This window comes from Fukomys damarensis, unplaced genomic scaffold (assembly GCF_012274545.1).
Source record: "Fukomys damarensis isolate Sample0158 unplaced genomic scaffold, DMR_v1.0_HiC HiC_scaffold_38, whole genome shotgun sequence".
NCBI classification, from domain to species: Eukaryota; Metazoa; Chordata; class Mammalia; order Rodentia; family Bathyergidae; genus Fukomys; species Fukomys damarensis.
In genome coordinates this window covers 45,325,766-45,350,052 of record NW_022900950.1, presented here as the reverse complement: position 1 = coordinate 45,350,052, position 24,287 = coordinate 45,325,766, and the positions used below count along the sequence as shown (strand labels likewise).

Below are 24,287 nucleotides of genomic sequence, written 5' to 3'. Positions count from 1 at the left end.
GCTGCCTGAGCTGGACTGCTTCTCCTGGCTCCCTGGTTCCCAGGACCTCCAAGCCTAGGAATTTGGATGGAAAGGTAGAGACATCACCGCCTGCAGGATGACAATCGCTAGTTTCCTCCCTGTTCTGTCTTGTGATTCAAAGCAGATTCTGCCCCACTTTTTTTTTTTAAAGGGAGCACATAGTGCTGGAGACCCACAGAGACAGAACTGAGGAATAAAAATGAACATTCTAACTCAAGAGACTGTGAGTAAGCAGCTCATCCTAGGTGAGCCACAGTGGGGCTTGGGTTGTGGGCAGCCTAGGGCGTAAAGATCTGATTGCCAAGGGCTGAATGTTCCTGTGGGAAGTTGCAGCAGCTGCAGGACTCTGGAAGTGGGATTTGAGGCTTTCACAAATGACACTGGCCTGGGGCGTGCTACCTCCAGATGTAAATGCACATGCACTTCCCCATTCTAATGGTGCAAGGCCATCTTGTGCCTCACTGCAGAGGAAAGAGATGAAAAGCAAGGGGATGGTTTTCTATCTTGGGCCTTTGTCTGAAGGAAACCCCACTGAATCCAGTGCTTTGCTTGAAGACTTCTATAAGAAGTGATTTTGAATGGAGCCTGTGTCACATAAGTCCTGTATTATGCCAGAGTTAGTCCGCTCAGTAAAAATTACCAGCTGTCTGTGTGGCATAGTATTAAAAACACTTTTTTCTTTGCTTTCCTCTCCTGGCATTAATTTCTAGCTAGTAGATAGTCTCTGTTTCTTGGAAGGGTACATTTCCGTGATAGGTGCTTTCTTTTGCGTAATTCTATTCTCTGTGAAAGTGTTCTTATGAAATTAATTTGCATCACAAGAATTCTGGAATTCTTGATGGTGATTAAATCATATGTCAATTTGGGAGGTGGGGTTGAGACAGGGTCTCTGTGCAGTTCAGGCTGGCCTTGAACTCACTATATAGTCCAATCTGGCCTGGAACACCAAGCAATTTTCTTGCCTCACCCTCCCAAGTGCTGGGATTACAGGCATGCACGACCACATCTGGCTCATATATCAATATTTTAATGTACATATATATTCTTGATATTTTATAGACCACTCAGAAGAACAGAATTAGAATCAATAGCCCTATTGGTTTCTGATGTAAATGGGACACTGAGCTCTCTAAACCTCACTCATTTTCTCTATTGCTGAAATATAATAACAGCTAGTAAGATTGTTGGAATGTTGAGAATGAGACCATGTAAAGTCCTTTATAGCACAGTACATAACTTTCGATTATTTTTAATGTTATTATCATTATTATTTGTAATAAGCAAGGCACAGCTATAAGCTGGCTGAATATAAAACAAATGAGTAGGATGTACTTCTTTTCCTAACTGTTGGTTTGGTTCAAATTTGAGTGGAGCCTTGCCAAGACCACACATCCACATGGGACAGAAGCAGGACTTCCAATCCCCAGTTTGCTTTTTGAGAGGATCCCAGCACAGTAAAGCAGTCTGGGTGGGTGGTATTGTAGGTGGGTGACCAGGACTACTACTCAGGGAACCTCTTCTTCAGCCATGCCCAACTCCACACTCAGAAAGACACTCAGGCACATGAGCTGGGTGTCCTGCTTCTCTGTGGGATGGCCTCACCCTCACCCCCCGCCTCTTCCCTTTGAACTGCAGGAGGCCTCCCAGGTGCCAGGTTGCCCCTTCTGCCAATCACCCTCTTCCTCCTTCACGCCCACTTCCCCAGAAGAGGAAGCAATCACCTCCTCTGGGAAGACCTGCCCTTGCTAAAGACAGCATTTGCACTCTGCCTCTCCCGCAGCACAGCAGCAGGGAAAAATGGAACAAATTTTGTCATCTCACCTGCTGGTGTGTCCCTCCCCCTGGAAGTCCTGCAGTTTTGAGCCCAGGGGAATACTGGCCGGCAGCTGGCAGATGCCTTGGGAGACACTGTACATGGTAAGAGATCTGTCGTGCACACACTCCCTCTCCTGCTCACCTTGGGAGATACTGTACATGGTAAGAGATCTGTCATGCACACACTCCCTTTCCTGCTCACCTTCACACCCACCCTCGCTCACATTCTCACTCCTGCTCAATTCCCCGCTCAGGGTACCTCAGGTAAGGGCTGCCCAGCTGGTGTGCACATGCACAGAGGGATGACCACTGGGCACAAATACAACAGAAGGTATCCCCACTTTGGAAGAGCAGTTACCATGACTTCTAAGGTTCCCTTATAACTTCGGGTTCCATGGCAGTACTTCAGTTTCATTTCATACATCCTCTCACAGTGCTCACTAGGTGCCAAGCAGTGTGGGAAGCACCTTACCAACATTAATTAAATGACTTGCCATATTGGAATCAGAGATGAGCAAATCAGCACAGAAAGTGGAAGAAATTTTCTGGAAGTTTCACAGCCAAGGGGAGCAGAGTTAAACTTCAGCCAAGGCTATCTGGCTCCAGAGCCCATGCTTTTGACCAGCCTCCTTTTATGAATCTGTGACTTCTGGCCAGTGCCTGATCTGCCAGCTTATTTTTATGGATTCTGTATTTTAGAAGAATTCTGCAACAGCAGTGAGAGTCTCTTGGATGCAGCTCAGCCCCAGCTCAATGCTCAGCCTCAGTGCCCGCCAGCCAGCTCCATGTTAAGGCAGCACTCACTTGCATGATTCTTCCTTCTCCATCTCAGGATAAGATATCAATAAAACAGATGAGAGTGACCTTTGCCTAAGTTATTATTTATCAGAAAGTACAAGGATTAATACCAGCACAGCCTGGCGAGAGCAGGCTTTGCAACGGACTCTTGTGTAGGGGAGTAAAGTTTAGCATTCAGCACGGGACACAGGGCACCAGATGAGTTCCCCATCCACACCCTGTCTGCTGCCAAAGCAGTTCCAGATCTTGCTGGTCTACAGACAAGTGTGTGTTCCCTCTGGGGATAACTGAGATTGAAGACAGTTTTTTAACTTAATTGCTCTCTGCAAGTGTATCACAGCAGCACACATAGCCACCAAGTTATTCTTCACCCACAATCAACTCGGCATAATAGAATCTGCTGGGGTCTTGGGAACTGGTGCTATGAGGAGCAAGTGCAGTGCTGGAAATGCATAGGAGAAACCTGAACACAGGCAGCTCACTCTCAGATGAGTGATATACATAGAAATTTCCTCTATTTCAATGCCATAAGTGCATTTAGGCAAATTAGGGTAGTATGTGGAAGAAGTGCTTGATTCTTCTGGAAGATCAGGAGGCTCCCCCAGAGACGTGACAGCTGAACTAGGTTAGGAGAAATCAGCCTTAAAATAAAGCCTCACAAAAGTCAGGATTGGACAAAGTGAGAAATGCAAGTGCCACTGTCCCTCCAAGAAGAGAAATAGTATGATCAGCTGTCAGGTACAGTCATAGTGCCTGGTTAAGCAAATGTGATGATGATCAGAGTTTTCATAAAGCCCATTACAAAATCAGCAAATGTCAAGAATGCTTAACAGTCAAACTCTGGAACAATAATTCCACTTAATTTTCTTCATCATAACTGGTTTGTCATCTTATGGAGAAATAGTTAATATTTTATAGACCACTCAGAAGAGCAGAATTAGTCATAGCCCTGTTGGTTTCTGATGTAAATAGGCCACTGAGCTCTCTAAACCTCACTCATCTTCTCTATTGTTGAAATATAATAACAGTCACCTAGTAAGACTGTTGGAATGTTGAGAAGGAGACCATGTAAAGTCCTTTATAGCACAGTATATAACAAGAAAGTAGTCAAGAAAAGTGTCAAGAATGTGCCACTTCCAGAATTCTGGTTAATAGAGCTCTGTGCTTTGGTTTGCACTAGGACAGCTCAGAGAAGCTTGTGTGCCCACCACTTGCCCTGGCCCAGTCTTATAAAAATTGATACACCTACCAATGACATAGCTGTAAAATAAGGAGCTAAGCACATCCCAGGAAACTGGGAGCACTGTGCCTGTTTAATCAACAGAAAGATCTGCCCAAGTTTGCAGCGCAATACATCAGCTTGTCTTCTCACTGTGTATCCCAACACGATGTGACAACTAGGGGCTTTGCTGCTGGTCCTGCAGCAAAAGATGAGTTCAGAGCAGAAACCAGAGATATCCCCAAAGCACCTTGTTTTCACTACATGAAACACAATTTCCCAGTGCACTAGCTTCTAGAAATTTTCATTGTCCTTTCAGGTAAATTAATAAAGGGCAATTTAGCACTTTCTGTTAAGCACAAGAGGAGTACTAGGAGCAAAGTCCTCAGAGATGAAGATGGTTTGGTCCCTGACATTCTGTTTCATGATGTCTATGGAATTTACCGTAAAAATCACTGCACCTTTTGATTCCTCCACAGAAAGGATTCCTTATGCAATCTCTAGGCTTCTACTAGCATGCCCATTTTATAATAAGGTGAATAAATGACTTGGCAAAGCTCAGCTCATCCAACAGGCAAGCTACAAGCTAGGATTCAAATTCCATGGTTTTGGCTTCTAAGTCCCTGTACTTTCCATAATTCCTCAGCTCCCCTTAAGCTGTGGAGCAGTTGCATAAACGTGTACATAATTTGCCTTCTCTATTTCTCTCCAGAGGTAGTCTCATCACCCTCACAGCCCACCAGTGCCATTGGAGAGCATCAGAAATTCAACCGTCTTTTAGTTCTCAGGCAACTAAACTATCAGCTCCGAAAAGATGCCTCTTGTATTTTGAGAATTTTATATCCATTAACCTTACACAGATAAGACCTGCAACATTCAGTGTCATATTCAGAAATTTTATTTGATTTATTAAAAAGCAAGGATTTCTCCAGTCTCTCTTTCAGTCTCTCAAATGAACTAAAAAGCTGATTGCAGGAGGATTCCTGAAATGTTTCCAGCACTTTCCTCCTACTCTGCACCTGTCCCAGGGGCCCTCTTCCACACCTCCCCCACTATAGTCCTGGTCTATACAGCTCCTGTCACTTTATTCTTCCTCCTTCCCTCACTCAGCATTTTATTAGAACCACCTCTTCAGCCCGCCAGTTTCCCCACCCTGTGGATAGACAGCACAGTGAGGCACTGCCACCTACAACTTGGTGAGTGCACTGAGCAAAACACCACGAATTTGCCTGAGCCTCAGATCTCTCATCTATAAAATGGGGATAATAACAACAATGTTCTTGGAAAAATTTAATGTGATCTAGCATGTAGAGAAGCCCGCACAATGTCCGTCAGAACTGTCACCCCTTAATAGTTTTTATCTGGTGGAACATATTCCGGCACATATAGAAAAGTTCTTTCCTATGTGCAGTAGGCAGGGACTAATCAGTGCAGGTGGAGACAAGATTCACACTAAAATCTACTTCAAGCCAATTGACTGCTATGTTAATGTTCCTGACTGTAAGAATGCTGGCCCCTGCCCCAGAGAGGAAAGCTCTGGACCATTCCTAAAGTCATTCTGCACTACAGACTATGAAATGTCTCAAGGCTTCTCTGCAGACAGACAGCATGCTTCAGGGTTTACCAGAAATGCAGATTACCTTCTTCACTAAAGTAAAATTTAACTATAACTACACATTTTTTCTATTCATTTATTGTCTCCCAATAAATACAAGCACACAAATTAAGCCGTAATTCATGGAATTTGCTTGTTTTTGTTTTTGTTTTTACAGCTGTAGATTCTAAGAAGCAGTCTGGGTAGTGAGTGGTGTAGAAATAAGTGATGTTGGCCTCCTACTGTGACATGCAGCCTAGGGCTGGCAGCCGTGCTAGGGTGAATTCTGGGCCCCATGTCCTCCAAGAGAATGCGAGCCAGTTACTCAGAGTCTGCTGTTGACTCCTGACTTGGCCTCTGCAGCCTAGAAGGTGCTAGAGGGTATAGGTCCTGGGCTGAGTGAGAGGTTCATCATAGTGGGTGGCCCGGCAGAGCCAGCTGGAGCAGGTGGTGTAGGAAGAGGTACTCAGCACTGTGACTTGCAGCTTGTGGACAAACAAGCTGTTTGTGGACAGCTACTGGGTCGCGCCAGAGAGAGAGGAGAGGTGTGGAGAAAGGAAAGAGCAGCCTATACAGCGAGGAGGCTTCACTCCTGCAAACACCCGCAAGACTTCTCTGCATCAACATTCAGCAGGGATGTGATCCCAGAAAAACAGACGGTCTTCCTCCGTAGAGTAAAATCTAACTTGCATGGGTCAAGAGTGTAAAGCTTGGAGAGCTCAACTGTGTCCACACTCATCACTGGGAGGGAGGCCTCATTTCAGCCACAGGATGCCTGGGGGAAACTAGAAGCTGCAGCTTGCAAATAATAGCGTGAAAATGAAATCTACCATTGATTATGGAGAGAGAAGCAATCTCCTGTATAAATAGTAAATAAATAGTATTCTAGTTGCCATCCAAGAGGGTAATAGCCTTGCAGCAACTCACTGACATTAATAACATTAGTTGTCTGCTGGGTCTCAGGAAGGTGGAGGATGGGAGGAGTGCTCACTTTTTCCTCTGTATTTCTCAATGTGAAAGCATAGTTGTAAAAGAGGCTGCATTTAAATGTCACTCAGGCTTATACAATGTAGTCATGGAGATGAATATGAGTCCCTGGCAAGATACATTGACAACAGAACATCCTAGCCACCACCCGTCATTGTTAGTTGTGACACTGCATAAAAATCTCTCAACTTTGAAAGTATCTGAAAACCCATCGTCCTGTGATTTTCCCAGCCCTAGAATCTCCCCTCCCTAACTTGCCAAAATTCCTAAATCAGAAAGTTAGGAAAAAACAGCCTCTATCATCTACAGGATGTGAGTAGATTTCATTGCAGCCACATTTCTTTCAAAGCTAGCATGATTTCTTCTCAGTGTTTACTCTGAGGAATCAGACTGATTCCTGAGCAAGTTATCTATGACTTATCCAATTGACTGTATATAGGGAAAGCACCTTATAAGAGTGGCATTGCTTGGGTCCCACTTAAATTCAATGTGCAGGGCCAGGGATTTAGCTCAGTGGTTCTGCTGCCTGCCACATAAGGGCAAGGTCCCAAGTTCAATCCCTGGTACAAAAAATAAATAAATAAATTCAATGTGCAGGCAGAGTTATACCAGCTCCTTACTCATATGTGACATTGTTGACTTATCCCAACTCATTTTTCTCAAACCCTAAAGTGAGGAATGTCTTGCATGCTGTTTACACCACACTACGCAACTCCAGCCAAGGCACCAAGGCGGAGGTGGCATGTACCCTCTCTGTACAAGCGGGAACACCACTGTCTCCCTTGCTTCCTGGAACAGATCTCCTGGTGAGCCAACAGCGGCATGGAGCCAGCTGACCTTGGTAAACCCAACAGCACCACCATCCAGACTAACAAAGAGGACTCAGGACAACCCACAGGTAAAAGAAATCCACTCTCCTCCTAAGGTTAGAGGGCTGCAAAGGCACTATCACCAATTGTTTGTCAGAGCCATGGTACTCAGGCCACCCTCAAATGCAGCAAAACTTTGTCCCCTTGGGAAAACTTTTTGGTGGGGGTTCTGTGAAGCAAGCAAAGCTGACCCTTGTCCCCTTCTGCTTCCCTCTCCATCACTCCCCCAACACACACGCATGTAAATATACATGTGCACAAGCACAAATGCACATGGAGGAGTTCTCAGAGCTTCTCGTCTCTGGATACAGCCTACAGGCTTTGTCCTCTGCCTCTCCCCCGCCCCACCTCATTGAGTTTCTACTTAGCTCAGTTCTCATCTATAATTGTGATATCAAAGTGAAGCAGGAAACAAAAATATGGTTACTTAGGGTAAGGAAATTTAGGGTAAGGGAATACTTCAAAACATGAAAAAGCTACATGCAATAAGAAGTTGAGCTCTGTTTTATTGAAGAAAAAGACTTAGATAAAACTTAACTGTCCAACAACAAGGTGTGATTCAGGAAGGAACAGCATCTGCTACCACGCCATTGTAATTGCTATTGAAGATTATGGAAATCATTAATCTTCACTGGACATTTATTTATTTAGCACTCCTTGAAGGTTATTATTTCAGTTCACTCCCACAATAATTCTAGGAAGTAGACACTGGCACTGTCCCCATTTTACAGTTGGAGGAACCAAGGGCTGAGTGTCTTGTCTGCCATGAGTTCACAAAGCCAGGATTTCACCCAGATGATATGGCTACAGCATCCTTGGAAATTACAATATTACTCAGAAAGCAAAGTAGGAAGCAATAGGCTATGCATTGTAATTGAATAGGCTTGCAATACTCTGAATTTTCTGGAGTGTTTAACATCTTGTCAATTTATTTAAAAAGTTTGGAGCCCACATGTCAGCTCCTTGTCTGAGCCTCCACCCTCATATTCACACCAAAGGTCACACTTGCAGTTCTCAATTCCCAGACTGATTTGCCTACTTCAGTCATCCAGAGTCTTCTGTCAGGCTTCTCTGGTTCAAATCCAAGATTTCTGTCTTGGTAACTGGCTGACTGGTGGATTTGCCCCTCACAAATATGTGACCAACTTTCCTGAGCCTAGGTTCCCTCACCTGTAAAATGAGGAATAATGAGTTAAGAGTCAGGGAGAATTTGCTCAAGAATTTAGGACAGAGCCTAGCACAAAGTATGTGTTTATTAAATCAAGAAAGGCCTCTGTGGGAAAGGAATGTCTGGTGGTTCCTGGGAAATGGGCCAGATAGAAGCAAGGGAAGCATTCCTGTTCAAGAAAAAAGAGTATGATCTTCAGCAACAGCTAGTTATAAACACGCAAGTGTGCTGTAATAAATAGATATTATCAAGTAGGCGACAGCCTATCTGCAGATATATGGATGTTGGGATGCAGTGTATTCTCACCTTCCATTTCCATGGCCCAAGCACAAGGGAGAAAGTTGAGAGCAGCTAGTGTGGCCTTGGGTCTCCAGCAGCACAAGGAACTTAGGGAATTAAACAATTTTGAGTAAATTGAAAAGGGATTGTGAAACACGAGACAGAGACAAAAGGTAGGGCAGAAAAATATCACATCAAAAGATATCTTGTGTTTTTCACATTAGCTCTGCACTCCTTGTCCGCATTCATACTGTCTTCAGTGTGATCGTAGTGTACATTTACCCTCCTGCTTACTCCCCCGATTCCAGGCAGGGGCCCAGGCAGCCCCCCATGGGAGCAGGTCAGCACTATGTCTGCCCAGCTCGCCCTTGTGAGCACCATGACCTTCCAAAGCACTTGGCAGAGGATATTCTTCTCCACAGACTCACAACCCCTGCCTTTCACCTTTGCCCATGGCCTCATCCTCCAGGTCCCCATGATGCGCCAGATGGCTGAGGTCAACTGTGGTGAGCCTCTCCCCCTGGGTAGGAGGGAGCTGGGCCATGTGGGTGGCAGAGGAAAGTCCAGGCCTATGCTCCTCAAGGGTTGGTTGAGGTGTGCTTCTGTGTGATTTCATCCTCTGGACTGTCATTTGGCCAAAAGAAAACCCAAGGAGAGAGGAAATTCAGAGGGGCCACTGGACAGTGTGTACCCATAAGGACAGTGAGGATGAAGAAGGGGATGAGAACCAAATTTCATGCTCAATATCTGCTCCACATTTAGTAAGAAAGGAGTTAATGGAAAACCAGATTTCTGAACCAAACACACCCTAGGTAGGAACCTTCATAAAATGGCTGCTGAGCTAGCATGAAGATTGAATCTAAAAGGCCCTCCAGCCACCACTAGACTGAAGGTCCCATTACTCCTGAAATGCCATAATTCTGTGTGCCTGCTTGCCCAACAGTTACTCACTCATTCTGGTGTACGGGTGGTGCTCGATGTCAGCATATGCCTGGAGGAAGCCCCTTCCTAGCTGACTGCAGTGAGCAGTGAACTCCAAGGATCGCTGTGCTTCAAGGAAGGGCAGGCCACCTCCTACTCCATGCCCATCCTCCCCCTGTGATACCCCTCACCCTCCTGCAGGTTATGGGGCTTATTCTATGCTCCTTCAGGGAAAAGCCAGTGAGGCTTCAATCACTGTCTTCAGAACCTTGGCATTTAGCAACCTAGCTAGTAGTTCTGCCTTGATCCTTTGTAAGCACATAGTAAGTGCTCAGGAAATGTATTTGTGTGTTTGTGAGTTGAGAACCAAACATCTATTGGTTGAATAAATATGCATATACAATCAATTATAGTTCTTGTTCTTGTCATGTTATTATTGCTGTTCTGACCACACAGGTTAGTTTGACTGCTAGCTGTGCTGCAGCAGGCAGGCTCCATGTGACTCTTGTTCTTCCCAGGACACAAGTGTGCATGGTGGCTGGCACACAGTGGATGCTGAATGAGGATCTATAGACGAGGTGAACGATGTCGTGGGAACTGCATTCCCATATTTTCGTAGTGAGTCTAAGATTCTGCCTTAGTGGCCTGGCAGCTCTGTTCCCAACCCATACCAGGCCCTTGGCCTCACCATCCACCTAAGGACAGGATGTAAATTCAAGTCCATCATGAGACTCCCCTGCCCACCTGGATTGTTTACATTACTCAGCATCCATTCCTTGTTAGTGGGTCTCCCTGCAACTGGTTTTCTCTGTCTGCTGCCACCTACCACATGTCCCATCACACCCTTCTGAAATCATGCTTTGCCAGACATTTTTATTTCCCATGAGCTCCCAGCTCCCTATCCTGAAATCTACTGGTTTATGTCACAGGTTATAAATTATGACTCACCAGGTCAAATCCAGCCTGAATTCATTTTACATCAAATCTGCATAGTCTTTTAAAAGTTAAGAAATCTCATATTATATCTGAATATAGAGCTTTTATTGAGATAAAGAAATCCAGCAAAAAGGCCTGGGTCCCTGTGGGCCAGGGTTGGAGGGGCTGCCCCTTTAAGACAGTATATATAGTTCTACCATGTGTCATTGTCCCCACTGTATATATCTACAGCAGGTCCTTTGACTTGGGCGCTGTGAGGGTATCTAAGAGATTCTGGACCTTAGGATCAGTAAGGCACCATGTCACCCAACAGTCTTCAGCCTTAAACTGCGCCATAGGAGTGAGATAAACACCTGTTTTTACTGTTTCCCAAACTATGCACCACCTCCTCCCAGGGTCTGGAACTGTTCCGTCTCCCTGGTTCCTGAGATATTGCTAATTCCTGACCCACTGAACCCCCGGGCCAGTTCCAGGATTCTGTAGGCCATCAGGTGTCACCACTGGAGCTACCATACCTGGGAAGGGCAGCAAGTCTCTTCCTGGTACGGCCCTGTGACAGAGATACACCCCTGGGCCACACTGAGCCACAACTTACAGCCAGAGTCCTTGACCTCTGGATCAGCAAGCTGAGGTGAGCCAAGATGGATATGTTCCTCCCCAGGTGAGCAGCTATACTCCCCTTGCAAGGTGCTCTGCAACCAGCAGTCCACATGGCCTGGATGTTGAGCCAGGGGCCTTACTCTAGGGTCTGTCTTTACTTACTGGGCTATACCTAATGCGCCCTTAGAACTTAGAGAAGTTACCCTACAGTCTGAGTCCATTCCAGAATCATTGCTGACTAGTTCATGGCACAGAGTGAAACAAACTAACTTCCCAGAGTCTTCCAAGATGAGATACTCTGTCTTCACTAGGCAGACTGGAGACCCTGGGCCTCTTGCTCCAGTGTCATGCTACAACCAGCTGTTGAGGAGAGGAGGAAGCACACCAGAGTTCCCTTGAAGAAATTTGCACCAAATGTCATCACATCCTAAGAAAACTATCATTTTTTCATATCACCTTTATCATTGTTTTTCAAAACTCAAGAAGCAAGATTGTTTATGAAACTGACCAAATATAATTCCATTCAGAAACCAGATTAAGGCATGACAATTCAAGATTTAAAGTTTCTCTGCTGAAGGTTTTCATTTGCTCTAAATTGGAGGCAACCCCTCTTTTATATAAACCTAGTAGGCACAAATATAAATTTCCAAAAAGTTAAATGATGACAATAGATTTTGCTTTTCCAAGCACATTAGCAAAATATATTATTTTTACAAAGGGATTCTGGCTAGAACTTCTTCAGATGATGAGTTTCTCTGGTGCATTTGAAATCAGAGTAAAATAACAACGAATCTACAGACCAGTGCCAAGAGAGGAACATCCAGGGGCTCATTATCAGTGAATGAATTCTTCGTGGGCCTGTCCACTTGTAGCCTTGGTCTCACCCCGTAGCCAGGGCCATGAGCCCTGGTGAAGACAAAGACTTTGGCTGTTCTCCATCAAGCAGTTAAAATAAGTCCATCTACTGGGACGACAACAACAACAACAAATACAAAGAGAGACTCAGCAGTTAGGCCAAGATCTAAAGTGGGATCAGACATAGCCAGAATAGAAGGTGAACGTAACTCACCAGTCTATCTCTCAAGCCAAATATTCAGACTCCAAAGCATAGCCCATTATTACATATTTCAACAGATCTCTGTGGCCGGAGTAGGCTAACCTATTTCTTTTTGTTATAGTTGAAAGAAGCTCAGTGAAGGATGGAAAAGGAGCTTACTGGCAAAAGTAGAGAGAGAACACAACCCACTACAAGAATCTGCACGCTTATTTGAGTTTAGGAGACAGATATCTGGCTTGACCTAAAACAGCTGATGCAAGAAAGAGGCCCATGGGAATGGCTGGCTCCATTAAGAACTCTCCACTGTCTCCTAATTCTGGTTTTAGAAATCCCAAACTTTTAAGCAATGATTCTGAAAAACACCAGAAGACAAGGGAGAAAAGGAAGGAGGGGAGGTATCTTAATGGACCAACTACTAGTTAATGGTTGACTTTATTGGAATAATTTTTTAAAATCTCCCAGCAGGCTGCATCCGCCATCTTCAGCGCCAGAGGGTCTTCTCGGCCGGGCCCTCCCCTGCTGGCACCACTGCTGCCATCTTCAGCGCTAGAAAGGTAGCTGCGCACGCACCCCTGAACCCCCCCGCAACTTTCCCCCTCGCACTTTTAGACCTCCTGATTGTGCCAGTCTTTGGACCTACTCTGTAGAGTCAGAGGTGGTCATAAAGAGTATTTTCTGGCACTTTCAACTTTGAACATCTTTAAAGAAGTGGTGGGGGAAACTTATAGTAGAACTGAGTGGAGTTCAGCCCTTTAGGAGGTCTGGGAACTCAGTCTGGGCCTTGCAGTCTGCTTTGCGGGGTTCTGCCACCAGCTAGCTGAGGTCAGGGGCCTCGGCTCTGCACATGGCAGCACATATTGTATATTACGACAGCAGTGATATAATCTGAAAGAGGCCCTTTAAACTCATTTTTGTTTCTTTCTTTTTTTCATCCTACTCTGCAAATTCTTTTTTTTTCTTTTTGTTTTCTTTCTCTAACTCAGTCTCTTACTCCACTATAGTATCCCTCATTTCTCTTTGTTTCTGCTCTTGTCCTAATTCAGATTTCTTTTTATTATTTTTTTCTCTTTTCTTTATGTTCTTTTCTTATGTTATTCTCCCTCACTCAAGGGTTACTATATTTCTATTTTGTTTGTTCTTTTTGAATTTAACAATTTCCTAATGACTGTCTGGTCATTCTATGTCTTTTGGCTTCATATGAAACCTTCTCTAATTATTATACATACCTACTACTCTTGTTTTAACTTTGTTTTAAGCTCCCATTTAAATGGTAAATGTCCTTATTGAAAAGTTTATTTACTGTAAGCATATTTTGGATTACTTCTTGATCTTAATTAAATTTACATGGTTTGAAGGTGATAGATTGATGACTACCATAAGTGGTCAGTTTGCAAATTGTGTTTCATTATATTGTCGTGCTGATTGTATCAATTAGGATAAAGGATTTTGATTGATTCAATGAGCTGTTTTCTTCAGTATGATGAAAATGAGAATGTCTATGAGTCATTGGAGACCCATGGGCTGCAGCCCAACTATATCAGGAAGATTTAAGTAATAATCTAAAGGTTAAAAACTAAGGATAACCCAACAACAATAGTAAAAATGAGAAAACGCTTAAGCAAGATATACGGACAGACTTCCAGTTCACCAATGACAAATAGTGGGGCAAATGAGGATGAAAAGTCTGATAGTGAATCAACAGGACACCCTGAACTCAAAGCACAGGAAGTAACAAAACTGATCAATCAGGCTCTAGAGAAATATAAAACTGAAGTAATTTCCCAGATAATCAGAGATGACAAGCAAAATGAAAGTTATAATTCGTGACTCTAGAACAGAAACTGAGAGGAAAATAGATGAGCTCAGGACCATGATAGAAGCCATGAATGCCCAGCATAAGAAAGAATTGGAAACAATAAATGCCCAATACAAGAAAGAAATGGAATCCATAGGATAGATTCAAACAGATATCCAGGAGATTAAAAACTCCATTGAGAGTGTCCACAAAAGAATAAAAGAGTCCAAAGATAGAATCTCAGATATAGAAGATAAAATTGCAGTCAGTGACTATTGCAGTCAGTGACCGTGAAAAGAGAGGTCTCTTAAAAACAGTAGGGGATCATGAGAAATTGATACAACAACTCTTAGACGATACTAAGAAGAATAACATAAGATTGATAGGAATTCAAGAAGTAATAGGAGAAAATGTAAATGACTTTAAAAAGCTGTTCACAGAATTAATTATAGAAAACTTCCCAAATAGAGGGGAAGAATTTGACATACAGATAGTGAGGCATATAGGACTCCAACTAGCTGTGATAAAAAAAATCTACACCTAGACATATAATAATCAAGATCTCAGAAACCCAACAGAAGAACAAAATACTACAAGGAGTAAGAGACAAGAAACAAATTACATGCAAAGGAAAGCCCATCAGAATTACAGCAGACTTTTCAATACAAACCCTTAGGTTAAGGAGAGCCTGGAATGAGATATTTCAAGTACTAAAAGAAAACAACCTCCAACCTAGACTGATGTATCCTGCAAAACTTTCTTTTAAAATGGATGGGGAAGTAAGATATTTCCAGGATAAAGAACACCTGAGAAATTTTATGAATACCAAACCAGCACTACAACAAATTCTAAACAATATCCTAGAAAAAGACAATGAAGGTAACAACACAATGAGGCCCAACAGAGCAAATTAAATAGGCAAGCCAAGAAACTAAAAGGAGAAGGTGAAAAAAAAATGATAATAATAAGTTAGTACATATCGGTTATAACCATCAATATTAACGGCCTCAATTCACCAATCAAAGAAATACACCAGCAGAATGGATTAAGAAGTAAGATCCAATAATATGCTGTATTCAAGACACGTCTAGTGTAAAAAGAAGCCCATAGACTGAAAGTGAACGGACAGAAAACTTCTTCATGTAACAGGAGCCCCCGCCCCAAAAAAAGCAGGAATAGCAATTTTATTCACAAACAAAGTAAGTTTCAAACTTAAACTGATTGGAAGAGACAAAGAAGTTCACTACATCCTTGTGAAGGGAACAATTCAAGAGGAAGAGATAACAAGTAATTTATTTTTAATTGATTGAGCATGTGAGAAAGTATATATGCTTTTTTTTCCTCTTTTCTTCTTTTTTTCCTTTTTCTTTTTCTTCCTCTGATGGTGGGGATTAAACTCGGCACATTGTTCTGGCTAGGCAGGTGCAGCACTATTGAGCTAAATCTCAGGCTTTACATTTCATATTTTAAAAATTTATCAATACATTAATCCTTGTCTCTATATGTTGGTCTACCAAATTGATAAGTTATTTTGGTTCTCATTTTCTTCGCTTTTTTATTTGAGAATTTATGAAATCTGTATATATGAGTAGTATGAAAAGTATAAAGGTCCATCTGTCATTTTCCTCTCTCATCTCTGCTTTCTACAAACTTCCTTTTCTGTCACTACAGCTTGTTTGGTTGGAAATTTGTTAAGATAAATGTTGTTATCAATATATCTTTGTACTTATTTTCTACTGATGATGAATATTAATTTTTAAGTAAATTTTATTATAACTATACTTAATCATTAATATCATTTAGTATCTGATACATATTACAAATTCTCCAACTCCCTCAAAGATGATATTTGTGTTTCCTCAAAGTATACAAATCACCAACATTCCACACATCACTGCGCTATTTTATTATACCTAAGTATATATTGTATTGTAGAAAATATGCATTGTGTATATGTGTGGGAGATATGTTTTTACATATATGTGTGCACTATTAAATGAGAAACATGGGCATGAATGTGGTAGGATTGTGCACATTTGGCATATTGATAGTTTCTCTGGCAACCTTATGATTTCTTTAAATTATATGCTTGACCTCATAGTCATTCATTTGGGAAGAATATTACATATCTATTGGTGTTAAATTCTATCATATTGCTTACAAAAATATAAAAATAAGTATGGGATATAATAAAATAGAAACAGAAAAAATCTGATCTTAAAAATGTGAATTTTTTAGTTGCTTTTGGATTTCAAATATAAGTATATTTTTTTCTGTGGGAAGTTTTGTTAGAAAATGTAAGTGGTACAATCAACAAGTATATGATATTTATCAATTAATTAAACCAAGGAGTTTATAAATCATAAAATTTTGAGGAAAGTTTCTCAACTATAATATGTAACTTTGTTTTATTTATAGTTACATTATTTCAAAAATATAAGAAAATGAGAAAGAACATAATGTTTGAAGATCATATTAAACTAATGTATTTCGATTAGTGTTACATAAATTCTTGTTTATTTCATATCCTTTTTTTGCTGTCATATATATGTATATTTGAAATTTTGATTTAGTATCATTTCTTGTTATCATGTATCTTTGCAATCTTTAATTTAAAAAAATCTCCCTAAGACTATCCAGACTCTTGTCCAAATAGGATAAAAGGTTTTAGAAAAATTAGGCTCTTTCACAAGCAAAACTAACCTATTTTTTTAAAGTTAGCTTGTTGGGTGCAGTGCCATACACCTGTTATCCTAGCTATTTGGGAGGCTGAGGCAGGAGGGTCAAAGTGTTAGCCCAGCCTGCATAACTTAGTAAGGCCATCTCAAAATAAAAATATAAGGCACTGGAATATGGCTCAGTGTTAGAGCACCTGGGTTCCATTTCTAGCACTGGAAAAAAAAAGATAAAGGATAAGGATATAGATCCATAGTAGAGCACTTGACTAGAATGTGCATAGTCCTAGGTTCAATCTGTGAGAAGAACTACCTTTAAACTCCTTAGGTATAAATGTAAAAGAAATAAAAACTTTTTTAGGTCTAGATTTAAGTATAACTTTGGACCATGGTAGACACAAAGTCAATTTTGGCAAGAATTTACCCCTCTTCCCCTCAAGTCATTCACTCATCATTTACTATAACGTCCTTTGTTATACTAAACACATGTCTTTCATCGAAAAGGAGCAAAAATTTTACACACTGCAGGCAGCGATGCATTGTGTAACAGTGAGGTTTGCTTTTGGATCAAACATCACCAAGGCTATTCATTAGTAGTCTGGGTGAATTATGTTATCTAGCTTCCGAAGTAACACTCTGGAATAAAAATTAAATGCATAGGGACCGTTAGTCTTCAATAGGCACATTTAACATATTTAAGGAATAATTTATATCCACAATCATGTGATACCACAGAAAAAAGACTAATAATTTCAAATATACATTTAATATGTAAACACTTGGTCATTTATTGGGATTTCTAAACCAGAATTAGGAGACAGTGGAGAGTTCTTAATAGAGCAGCCATTCCCCAGGGGCCTCTTTCTTACATCAGCTGTTCTAGGTCACTTAAGAAGCTGAATCTGAGCATTTTTCTGATATTAGATATGATATCACATTAACCTGTTTTCTATTGGTTTAAAAAGGTACCCGAAGCTGGGTGTTTTATTTTTTAAAAGTCGGGGAGCATTTAGCACACAATTCTGGAGATTCAAGAACATGATGCTTGCATCTGTTCTGCTTTGGTGAAGGCTTTCTGGCTACATCACAACGTGGCGATATTGTCATGTCAGAGGTACATGCAAGATGGTGAGACAGAAAGCCAGAGAGACTTAAGTCCCAGGATTTTTCTTTTTATAACAATTCATTCTAGTGGTTTTACCTGCAAGAACTACATTAATTCCTTCCAAAGGTGTGCCCCCAGTGACTTAATCACCCTTCGCTAGGTCCCACCTCTTAAAATATCCTCAACACTATCATGCAGGGGACAAGCTTCTAGCACACTAACTTTTAAGGAACACATTCAAACCATATCTAATCTGCAGCAGATATATGTCTCCCCCGCACTCCCCTGTAGCAGGAATCAAACTCAGGACCTTACACTTGCAAGGCAGGCATGGTACCACTGAGCTAAATCCCTGGCCCAGATATGTGTCTTTTTTAAATCAGCCAGATCTCATGTGTACAAAATGAGTTTTACTCTTCCTTCAAGGAGCTGCTGATCATCACCATATATGGTCTATTTTATTTATAGAATGTCTTCCATTTTAAATTGAGGTATAATTCACATAACGTAACATCCATTCCTTAGGTTTTAGTATGTTCACAAAACTGTGCAACAAGGGCCAGGGATTTAGCACCATGCCTGCCTTGCAAGCTCAAGGTCCAGAGTTCAATCCCCAGTACCAAACAACAACAACAACAACAAAAAGATCCAAACCAAAAAACTGTGCAGCCATCACTACTATCTAATTATTCCAGAATATTTTCATCACCTAAAAAAGAAACCCCATGCCTATTAGTGGTTATTCCTCACCCCCACCACAGCCCTAGGCAACCACTAATCTACTCTGTCTATCGATTTGTCTCTTTGGGATACTTCAGATAAATTAAATTATACAGTATGTGGCCTTTTGTGTCTGGCTTCTTTCATCTACTGTAAAGTTTTTAAGGTTCATTCTTACAGAACCATAATCACTACTTCATTCCTTTTTATGATCGAATAATATTCATTGCAGGGATATATTACATTTTCTTTATCTATTCATTAACATAACTATTTGAGTGCCAAAAGTTTTTGGCTTGTTTCTATTTTGGGCCACCACAAGCATTCAAATGCATGCAGGTTTGGGGAGGTCTATATTTTTAATTATCTTGGATTTGCACATAAGGATGGGGTTACTGGGTCATCGGTGAGAAACTATCAGAATGTTTTTCAAGGGGCTTCACCATCTTACACTCCCATGAGCTGTTATGTGTGTGTTTCAATATTTCTGCATCCTTGTCAACACTTGTAGCCATTCTAGTTGGTGTGAAATGGTATCTCACAGTAGTTTTCATGTGCATTGTTTCTAAGCATCTTTTCATATGCTAGCTCGTCATTTATATATCTTTTTAGGAGAAATATCTATTCAATTCCTTTGTCCATTTTTAAATTGGTTGTCTTTTTGAGTTGTAATTTTTTAAAAAATATTTATCCTAGATACTAGTTCTTTAGCAGATATATGATTTGTAAATGTTTTCTTCTATTCTGTGTGTTATCCTTGTACTTTCTTGATAGTATCTTTTGAAGCACAAAAGTTGTTGATTTTGATGAAGTTCAATTAATCTAATTTTTCTTTGGTTTCTTTCATTTTTGATGTCCTATCCAGGAAAACATTGCCTAACCAAGATCAGAAAGATGTATGTCTGCTTTTTTTCCTAAGGATAGGCTTAGCTCTAACATGTAGGTCTTTGATCTGTTTTGAATTAATTGTTTTACAATTGACTCTTGAACAATTAGGGTGTAAGGAACCCAAACTGACTCACAGTGGAAAAATCCATACATAAGACTTGACTCTCCTAAAACTTAACTATGAATAGCCTGCTCTTGACCAGAACCCTTACCCTCAATAACAAATAAGTCAATCAACACATATTTTGTGTTATATGTATCATATACTGTGGAAAAATGCAGGAGGAGGACTTTGAGAGATATTTTGCTCCAATAAGCAATGTCTTAGACAGATGAACTGGTCCCTCAGAGATGATCGGTATACCACGGTTTCTTCCTTTCTTTTCTTGTTTTTGTTTATTTTGCAATACTGGGGACCCAGGGCCTTTGTACTGAGACGCAACCTCAGCCTTTTTTTATTTTGAGATAGGGTCTTGCTAAGACACTAAATTGCCCAGGCTGCGCTGAAACTTGCCATCCTCCTGCCTCGGCTTTCACTACAAGCATGCATTGCAATGCTGGGCACCCTACAAAATGTTAAGCAGATATTTACAACACTTGTTCTTACCACAACAGCAGCAGGAAGTGGTTACAAAGTTATCATAGTAGTTTAATATACAGTATGTACTATAGTTAATTTACACAGTTTTGACTTTATACTGCATTCTTACCTATTTCTCTCATCTGAAAATGGCACCAACTGCAGTGGTTTGCAAGTGTGTACATGAGTCTTGGAAGATTTTAACTTTTTCTTATAAATTGTGTGTATAGTATGATAGTAAATATTAAAATAGATAATCCACATATATTTATGGATTCATTATATAGCTTTTATTTCTAGGCTGTAGGATTTTCTTCAAGATTTTCTAAATTGTCACAATTTTTTAAAAAATCCACATGTAAGTGGACCCATGCAGTTCAAGCCCAAGTAGTTCAAGAGTCCACTCTATATGGTATAAGGTAGAGGTCCAACTTCAATCTTTTGCTTGTAACTATCCATTCATCCTGATTCTGTTTGTTGATAAGATTATTCTTTTCTCCTCTAAATTTCTTGGCATGAGTGTCAAAATCAATTACCAAATGTATGCATTTATTTCTGGACCCTCAATTCTGTTCTATAGGCGAACTTTTACTCATACCATATGGCCTTGATTACTGTAGTTAATACGTTTAGAAATCAAGATGTGTGAGTCTTTCCACTTTGTTCCTTTCCAAGATTGTTTGAGCTTTTCTTGGTTCTTTGCATTCCCATACAAATTTTAGGATTAGTTTACTAATTTCTGATAAAAAGGCAGTGAGATTTAGACAGGATTTGTTTTGAATCTGTAGATCAATTTGTGAATTATTGCCTTCTAACAAAATAAGTGTTACAAGCCTTGAACTCAGAATGTCTTTCATTTTGTTGTTTCTTTCAACAATGTTCTATAGTTTTCACCATGTAAGTCTTAGACTTCTTTCGTTAAATTATTTCTACTTTGTTTCTTTTGAATTTATTATAAGTGGAATTTCTTTCTTGATTTAGAAACACACCTGATTTTTATATCTTGAATTTTTATTCTGTCATTTTGATGGCAAACGTTAACTTTAATAGAATTTTTGTGGATTCTTTAGTGTCTTATATATAAGACCAAGGCATCTGTGTATTTACTGCTTCCTTTTTAATCTGGGTGCCTTCTATTTCTTCTCTTTTCAAAAACATACTTCTCTTACCCACTTCCTATAAAATGTGAAATAGAAGTGGTAAGAGTGGGCTGGGTGTGGTAGTGCATGCCTATAATCCCAGCACTTGGGAGGCTGAGGCAAGAGGATTGCCACAAGTTCAAGGTCAGCCTTGGCTACCTAGTGAGTTCAAGGCCAGCCTGAACTACATAGTAAGACCCTGTCTCAAAAGTTTTAAAAAAAACAAAAAGAAGAAGTGTTAAATGTGGGCATCCCTTGTCGTGTTCCTGATCTTAGAGGGAAAGTTTTCAGTCTTTCACCACAAAGTATGAAGTGAGCTGTGGGGGTTTGTAGATACCCTTCCTCAAGTAGAGTAAGTTATTTCGTAATCCAGGTTGATTATTTGATGTTTATTTGTTGGTTGGTTGGTTTCTTTTTAATCATGAAAAGGTGCTGGATTTTGTCAAAAGCCTTTTCTGCATCCATTGAGATGACAGTGTGATCTTTGTCCTTTAGTCTATTAATATGCTATCTTAATATTAGTTTTCATATGTTGAAACCACCCTACATGCTGGGATAAATTTCACTTAGTTGTGGTAGGATTTATATGATGCTGGGTTCAATTTTCTACTTAAGGATTTTATGTCTATACTCATAAGGTATATTGGTCTGTAGTTTTCTTGTGACATCCTTGTCTGGTTTTGGAAAATGTATGTTTGTTTATCTGTTTGTTCTTCTACTTAAGCTATTGTTGCAGTCTTCCTTCTAGGTCTGTATTCATAGCAATACATGAAGATTACCCTTATCTTTTATGGTGATACCACATTTTTGCTACAATCTTTCATTTATTGAAAATTGTATTATTCCACTTTGTCATCTACTATACTCAACAGATTTGGTTTTAAATGGTTCTTTACTCTTTCTCAATATCATTGAGAAACAGCAAAGAAACCACAATGATAACAATAAATGATAAGCTGTGCTAAACATTGTTCTATCCACTTAATCTTCATAATCCTACAAACACTCCTGTTATGCTCATTTCACAAAAGATAACATAGAGGCAAACATGGGTAATGTAACTCCCCCAGAGGTAAAGAAATTAATTCCTCAGCTAGTAAGAGACTGAGCCAGGATTCAAAACTCAGGCACTGGATTCCCAGGTTCATACTCTTAATTATTATGTTCTAGTAGTTAGTTTTCAAAAGTATATTTACAATACTTAAGAAAATTTCAGAAGAGGTGACCCAAAGATTTTTTGAAAAATGTCAACTTACTTGGAGAAAGCATGTGTTTTTTGCAAAGTACTCTAAAAGCCTAAAATATATTTTTATGAGAAAGTCTGATGCTTTTGTTTAAAATATTGGCCCCATTGTCTCATGTAGCAATGAATATCTTTGCTATTAAATGGTTTTGTCCAAATAAAAATAATATCAGCAGCCCATTCTAAAGAACACTTCATCAGTCAATTTTGAAATGCCACACAGTTGGGAAATACTGTAAAGGTGGTGCATTCCTGCTTTCTGTTCCTACAAGCCTATAGAAAAACAAAGGTTTCATTGCTTCTGCTGTATGTCAAAGGCACAAGGTGAACATGAAATTATGTCTTAGTCAATATAAGCATATTAACAAGATTCTATTAATTGTCAATTAGTCACAACTTCTTTTCTGCATCTAGGATGTATATAATGCCACCTGAAATAGAAGGTAGCAAAATGCAGATGATCAGAGCCTGGGTTTGTACTCATACAGCCTGGATTTGAATTGAGGCCACCATATTATTTATCATTAGGACATCTTTGGCAGGTGTCTTAATTAAACCTCAATTTTCCCACCTGCAATATGAGGATAATAATAACATGGCTACATGAAGAAGAAATGAGGTAATCCATATACAGCTCTTATTATAGTGCCTACCACAATATAAATGCTCATTACATATTACTCTGAAATGAAAATGGACCAGGATAACCTGTCTTCTGGGGTAGTTTACAATATCATAAAGAATGGAAATATGGAGCAGAATGGTCTATATATTTAAGTGTTAATGGGGCTTTGAGAGCCAAAAGTCACAAAATCACTGCAGAAAAGATGAGGGATTGTAAGTTGAGGATAATCAACTTATGATTGATTGTTGAGGTAGTCCAGCGATAGAGTGCTTGCCTAGCATGCATGAAGCCCTGAGTTCAGTCCCCAACACGGAAAAAAAATTTAATGAAAAATGAAAATTAAAAATCCACTTGGCCACAGTACCCAAGACAAAGACAATCAAGAAAAATAGGGGAGACATACAATGAAGAGCATGTGCAAAGCTGAGAGCTGGACAAGACCTCTGGGTAGTCAACTTGGTCAGGATGTAGGGCTTATGGGAAGAAGCAGTGGGAGAAAGGCTGGGACAGAATCTGGGGGGACTTTATTTTCCAAGTTAGAACTCTGCACATTATGCGGTGAGCAGGAAGTGTATCAGATGGTAATTCTACGTGAAAGTTCATGGTTTGTTTTTGCTTTTTTAGATTTAGGATTCAAAATCAATTCAACTTAAAAAGCATTTTAAGGTCTTGGGGAATCACTGATCTTTTTGATCCACTGAAAGCTAACTTGAAAGGAATTTCAGGTAACAGCTCTCCTTCTAAGATGTTTGACATTATGTTTGGGGTAGTTTTGTTATACTGATTTAAGGGTTTTATTTCTGTAGATCCTGCAGTTGTAAAGAGACAAAACTTATATAAAAGAATAAAGAAAGTGCTTTGCTTTAAATAAGAATGCATTGCTTCTGATAGTCAAATTTGGGTTAGACTTGGTGAAGGGATGTTCTTCAGACCTTTAAGCATAGTTTTCAGAGGGAAGTCAGTGGCCATATGACATAATAGGCTCACCCCTCCTTGCTCTGCAAGTTATGACTAGGATTCTCCCAGTAACACTGGTGCAGCAATAGTACTTTTCATCCTGCCCTGCCTCTGTCAAGCTAGATAGTCACCCTTTATTTCTACCTTCTCTCACTTCTTCACCTCCTGTACCTCCTCTGTTCTCTTCCAACGAACAGCTTGAACTTTCCCTTATCTATCCCATTTCCTTTCCTCAGATTACTCATGCTTTTGTAACACTGCCTAAAATGTTTCCCTTCCCACTTTAGCACTGAATT

General features: G+C 40.2%; 1 protein-coding gene across 1 annotated transcript in view; it reads left to right on the top strand.

Annotated features, from left to right (window-relative positions):
- Positions 1-220: 220 nt before the first annotated feature.
- The window catches only part of Serpine3 (serpin family E member 3), a 32,183-nt gene continuing 8,116 nt past the window's right edge, over positions 221-24,287 (top strand). Inside the window, 7 exon segments of the mRNA XM_010637104.2 lie at positions 221-266; positions 1,657-1,936; positions 7,096-7,213; positions 7,215-7,332; positions 9,059-9,253; positions 11,037-11,268; positions 23,659-23,759. Of these exon segments, the coding sequence (XP_010635406.1) occupies positions 221-266; positions 1,657-1,936; positions 7,096-7,213; positions 7,215-7,332; positions 9,059-9,253; positions 11,037-11,268; positions 23,659-23,759 (1,090 nt within the window).